Raw genomic sequence first — 6,490 nt, forward strand, 5'->3', positions numbered from 1 at the left:
TCGAAAGATTCGAAACTGGGTAAGTCGCAGTCGTACAGACGGAGGGCGTTGCTGACGCAGTTGCCGCGTTAACCTCGCCGACCACGGCGTGCGTGGCGCGGGTCCAGGGCCCAGTGATGCTGGATGCACCCGCAGTGGTTTGTCCTCGTCTCGGCGGTAATCAAGGTTCAAAGAATTAAAAAAAAACATAAACCAGTCCTCAGACGAGGAAACGAAATTCACCGTGGCTTAAAAAATTAAATGTCCAATGTCACCCCCAGGAGTTGAACGAGGAAGTATACCACGAGAACTGTCAGTACCAACAAACACCACAAGGAGATTACAGCCTGAAAAGTTATTCTGTTTACCAGCGCGTGGTTTCGAACCAAGGTTTTTAGACACACTGGGACAGACGAGTAACCTTTGTGCCAACCTCGTCGTAGTTTGTATGGAATCAGAGCGAAATTATGATAGTATGCAATAAACAACACACACATACATATGTATATAAACATTAACCATAACCTTGACCACCATTTGTCGTTCTTTCTACTGGCATACAATTAGAAGATCCAGGATATTTCTTAAACTGATACTTTTGGGTGAAAAAATAGTTGAATAAATAAGTGAGGTATTAATTAGAATTATTTAAAAGGCTCTCTTAAAATATATGGTTTTTACGACATAGTTCTTTATACCCTTGAGTTGCAGATAAATATATGTCTACACCCGCACATGCACTAGAAACAAAACTTAAAAATCAATTAAATATGTTTCTTGATTTACCTTAAAGTAGAAAAAATGTAAAACTTGTGTATCATCCTGATAAGATAATGTAAGTACGCATTACTTATTAGTTGTGGTGAATTTTTCTAAGGGCCACGATTTTCTATCGATGTGACCATTGGTATGCAAATTTACGAAACCTTCGGTATTTATTTGTTGTGTGTAATGAGAAATAATTATAGTCTCGCCTAACAAATTAGATTCCGCAGTTAGTTTGACTTCAGATTGAATTTCGTGTTTTTTTTTAAACAAATTATTTTTTTTTTTTGTTCTGCACAAACGCCTGAGGCTCTCCGTGAAGTAATGTTCAGAGTAGGCCAATATGGTTTCTGAACCTAGGCTAATGAGTTTGAAACTTACTTTAGGGGCGTGATTGTATTTAACGAACGCGAGTTAATTTATTAACTGACATTCAACGATGGCCGTGTCTGATGTTCGAAACCACGCTCTTCTGTACGTCAGGTTTTTTTTTTCTTTCGTGGTTTCACCTTTCTCGTTCGTTCCGAATGAAAATTTATGCGCCAAAAGATACGATGGTTAATATTTAGATATCTACAGTTTTTAGGCCGGTGTCACTCTGAGGTTTAACCAGAGCCGTTACCAGTCTCGACTTGGCGATTCCTTCTAGATCATTGTTTACATGTTCGATTATGATGAATTTAATTAGTGCTTTCGTATGAGACCTATATTGTTTACTCTTATAAAAGCGGTCCAAAGAATTTTAAGCTAAAAAAAATACGCCGCGGCCTAAGGATTTTACCAATAAACGTATTGCATCGTTAGTTCATACATATTTATACTAACATACATACATTAGAGGTATAAGACAATATGTCACAAAAACTAAATTGTTCAGGAGAGGTAAGTTTTTTTAATTTTATATATTTATTTAACTTCTACCTTAACTAAGCAGATTTTTTTATTCGCAGTATAAGTATTTCTGACTCAAATTTTGGATTTAGCTTGAATTATAAAATTTTTGACAAAATAACTTTTTAATGATTTTTTATTTATCACACGTAGTGTTTTGATTCTCTGTTTCATTAATTAAAATCATACTGTAGTAAGGGACTTTAGTAGGTACTGTATACTTCCAGAGATTGTATCACATGACGATTCTATACATAAATGTTTATTTATATAGAAATTTGACAGTTGACTATTTTGTAATGCAATGGGGCTGTCATGAAGGTTCTTTCTACCAAAACCAAAATGAGCCGACTTATTATTTAAACGTTGTTATTTTATAAAAAATAATACATTTTACGGGGGAAAAAACTAAAGAAGGACGTAAACAAAACAAATATGTATTTATTTTCATCAGAGATCTCGAATGAGGCGCACCAGTGGGTCAAGAGAAACGAGTTGCGCCCCCTCCACGTTCCACGTTTGCCTAATGCGTTTTATTTCTGACCGGTAAACTGTTATGTGGAGCTCTGCCTCAGCTGTTGCCACGTCTGTCACTCTGACGGCGAGCGCCTGGAAGGACGACCGGCTGTGTTGAAACGGTCCGTGGAAACGCGATGGCTTTCGAAACCATCGACAGGGGAGTTAAATACGTTGGACGTAGAAGAGTCGCGTTAAAAAAAAATTGGTTGTCTGTAAAGTCGGTTTACGGACGATAGTTTAACGTGACAACGTCACAACAAAACATTGATGAAACGATTGCATACTTTTATGAATAACATTGAATCATTTTTATTTTAATAATAAAAGAAAAATTACTTCAAATTATACTAGTAATCAGATTTTTAAAATGCAAGAATAATTAATCTTTATTGCCGAAATTGTTGTTGTAATTAAGCAATGAAAAGCACATTAACTTTTCACTTCACTTTATAAACAGTCGACGAAACAGTTCACGTGTAAATGACTTGTAATTAATTTAAAAAACTGGCGTTTAGATATAAAGTTTAAATATAATTAAGAACGCGTTTTCATATAAATAAACGGTAATGAAATATCTATCATCAATTTCATCGATTTATTAGACGTTGTCACGTCAAAAAAAAATAAAAAATCATATACAAAGTAAAACCTTTTTGTAATTATAACTTAAATAATCACGTAAAATTACTGACGTTTGTAATTCCAAGAAATATTTTCTAAACCTGTAATATTGGAAATTTATATCAAATATACCGTACCGCTGTAATACAGGGCTTTCCAGTATTAATGTAAACTTTAATAAGCCTAACAAAACAAAATATAGTCCAAATTTTTTTTAGTTAAGATTATTTTTCCTTGTATAAAATAACAATCAAATTTTAAAAATTACCAATGCACCAATGTTTGTAAGCGCGATAAGAATCATACGAATTGACAATATTTTACTTATTGCATTACAAAATTATGCTTGGCAACAGGTTTCTAAAGAACTTTCTGGTAAAAGTATATAAACAAATTGTTTTGTGTACGCTGACAAGAAGGGCATACTTAAATACTGGAATATTTTAATATTAGTTTTTTTGTGAGTTTTTATTCACGCCAGAACTGGGTAAAAAAAAATGCATTCGGTATACACCTTACCAAATATTTTGTGATTACAAGAAAAATTTGAAGTGCACACGACGGGGTTTATTACTGATAGCAAAATTTTGTTGTCAATAACAAATTTTTTTTTGGACTTCAAGATTACTTTGTTGTCATCACATGATTTTTGGCAGGGTGTTTGTTAACAATGTGTTTACCTAACCGGGCTTTTTTAGTTGGCCACTCGGCATCGAAAGATTCTAGCTTAAATGGCCTGTAGCAGACTTGCTGTGTTTTGTTAAAAGGCTTTGACTCAGGCAATAATGATTCTTCTGGGCGACTCTTCTTCTCGCTGCTCTATCCACTTGTGATTGGCCACAGGCGATATGACATGAATCCACCGACTAGCCAGAAACATTTGCGACAGTATCTAACCACGCTCAGGATACATGTAATCAAATTTAAAAAAAAGAACTATTAAGTAAAATCAAACACTGCACTGGCATGGTAAGTTTCAAGGTTCTCAACATACGAGAGGTCCTAGAATGGAACCCAAGTTAAACGTTGTGTGCACCGATTACGTCATAGGTTCAAAACGTATATTTTTTTTAGGGAGCTAGTTGGGCCCGAAGCACAAAAACGAGGTCATTGATACGTAAGGCCTGCTGGTTAAATTGCGCTGATTTATTGTTTTTAAACGTGCCACATTAGTTGAAAACCCTCTTTATAGTTCTTAAGGAATAAGTACATATTTACAATTTTTTGTGGGCAATCATCAGCTTAGTTTATCATAAAACAAATCACTTGAAATTTTAACTTTTTTGAATTTTTTCTATAGACTTTAGCAAGGCAAATGATTTGCTTATATTATTATATTTTAAAAATAATATATTTAGGAATCAAAAATCCTTTCTAGTAATGTGCTTTTTTCATAAGGGTACAGTTTGATCTATTAGTGTTTCAAAGGTACTACAATAACGTAACATTTGTAATATAAGATATATCATCGTTTCATAATCGATTAATAATACTGTCATACCAGAAACTAATTAATAACACCAGCAACATTATTTATACCATCACGCAAACTGATGCAATTTTTACGTTTAAGATACAGTTTCGAATGGTAAAAAAAAAAAAAAAAAAAACTCGCGCATAGTTTTGAAAGGCTTGTATTTACTTCGTACTTTTGAGATCACTGTTTTTTTTTTTTTTTTTGCAAATCTATATGTGTATAAATCTGTCAAAATAGAGACCGGCGCTAAAAGAAACTGTGATTTAATCGAAGGATATGACACACCATGCGAGCCAAATCAAGGTTTATTGTAAGAAGTCGATAAAAACCGCAGGTTTTATGTTGGCTGCATCGGTTTGCAAAGTAGAATACCACATAAATGAACCCGTAATGCGTTTTTTAGCATTGCGTTGTTATCGATTATACGTCTCGTGAAACTGCGCCGGATAAATTTTTTTTTTAGGTGGAGTGGCATAGGTGTGAATGAAGTCTGCCGCGTGGAGTATCTAGCGGTTGTTGGAGTAGCAGAGCGAGGACCGTCGCACACTGTAACGCGACAAAAAGGACGCGGACCGTAGAGAGAAAATAGAGGAAGAGAGCGAAGTGATCTGCGCAATCCCGAATTTTTGTGGCCAACTACAATCCCGTGCCTACAAAGAGGCGACAGGTTCGCTTTAGCAACCAGCATGAAGCATGCTTACTGTAAATTAGAAACGTCGAGGAACGAACTGTTTAAAAATATGTAGGTATATACCAACATAATTCTTTAAAAAATCATTATTTTATTTTGCATTCGCATTTCGGAATCAAAAACGACGTCTCCAATCAACTAACATGAAAATAAAGTGTCAGAAACATGGTAAATGTCTCACATTAATTCTTTCTCATAATTGGTATCAGAATTAACCATCGCCTAGAATTGGAAAATAAAAACCTATTTGACCTAGTGTGCATAAGCTTTAACCTTCTCTTTGTCTATGGTGTACTCTACGGCTATGTAAATTTAATAATTTTACTGCCAAATATTCTAAAATTTGTTTATTTTTGAGTTTCAAGCCTTTATTTTATATTTATAAAAAAACTGTTTGCTTTTTTCAACATTAAAATCTATTGACTATTAGTGTAATTACAGGTCTCCGTTAATGGAAAATATCTAGACGACAAAACAAACCTAATGAAATTATTGTCGTCATTCATGCACGATGCGACCTTTCCTATCCTTTTTAACCTGAGCTGTTGGAGCATGCAGCGGAACGGCTTGTCAAGAGGTCGGTCGCACACCGTGGGGTCGGCGCAAGAGGGCTTACCTCGATGCTGTACGACTTCTTGATGGCGAACATCTCGCGGTTCTTCTGCGCTGCGGCCACGGCCATCATGGCGGGAGCTGCTGTCGGCTGGCTGCGGTAGCTGTGGCTGAGGACGCCGAACGCCGCGAACTCCAGCGCTGTGCGGGGGGGTCTCCGTCAACGGACCTCGACCAAGTGGGGGTGGGCGGTCTTCGCAGGGCGGCGCGACGACGGCGGGCGTTCAGAGAGGAGCGAGTTGAACTCCTGAGCTCGAGATGCGCGGCGGTTCCCTGGCGAAGTCGATCGTTCGCCGTGTGCAAAGTTTCGCTGCTGCGATGTCTTCAAAACCGCCGCTCACACAAGTCCTAGGCTTCAACTCCTCGGGACTGAAGGACCGCCGACGATGACCGACCAGCGAGTGCACCTCAGCCTCGGCGGACCCGCGGCTTTTAATACCGACTGCGCCATTCCTTCCCTTTCGACGTGGCCTGCCGCCGGAGGAGGGGGGGGAGAAGGGGTTCTCCCTCTCACCGTGACTCCCCCTTCCCCCACCCAAGCCACCGCGTGTGTTTCCCGCGCACGCGACGCGCGCGCGCCCTGGCGCAAAAATTCCCCCCCCCCCCTTCCCCCTCCGCCGACCGCGAGAGTTGATCGCGCGCGCCCGAAGCCTCCTTCGACTCCCGGACAGCCCGGAGGGAAAAAGGTCCGCGTGTCCCCCCCTCCTCCGGCCGACAACGTTCCGTCCGCGCCATGTGCCGCTATTGGTCGCCGCGGGCGGCCAATGACGGGAGGGGAAGGGGGGCCTGGAGAGAGACGGTGCGATACGCGCCCCAGCTGCGAGAATGAACCAGAAAGCTTCGGGGGCGCATGCGCGCGTGCACTTTGGCCGCAGGTGGAAGACGCGGACTTCGCATGATTCAGCGCGGCGGGAGCGGGGAAGGGGGTAGGGTTG

The 6,490-nt window shown here is 39.4% G+C and overlaps 1 protein-coding gene across 1 annotated transcript in view; it reads right to left on the bottom strand.

Moving 5' to 3' along the window:
• Nucleotides 1-6,054, bottom strand: part of LOC134534028 (tyrosine 3-monooxygenase) — a 51,666-nt gene extending 45,612 nt beyond the window's left edge. The window contains exon 1 of the mRNA XM_063371971.1: nt 5,560-6,054. Within this exon, the coding sequence (XP_063228041.1) occupies nt 5,560-5,628 (69 nt within the window). The 5' untranslated portion in view covers nt 5,629-6,054. The remainder of the gene's footprint in view (nt 1-5,559) is intronic.
• Between the last annotated feature and the right edge of the window lie 436 nt (nt 6,055-6,490).

This window comes from Bacillus rossius, chromosome 7, assembly GCF_032445375.1.
Source record: "Bacillus rossius redtenbacheri isolate Brsri chromosome 7, Brsri_v3, whole genome shotgun sequence".
In the NCBI taxonomy this organism is placed as follows: Eukaryota; Metazoa; Arthropoda; class Insecta; order Phasmatodea; family Bacillidae; genus Bacillus; species Bacillus rossius.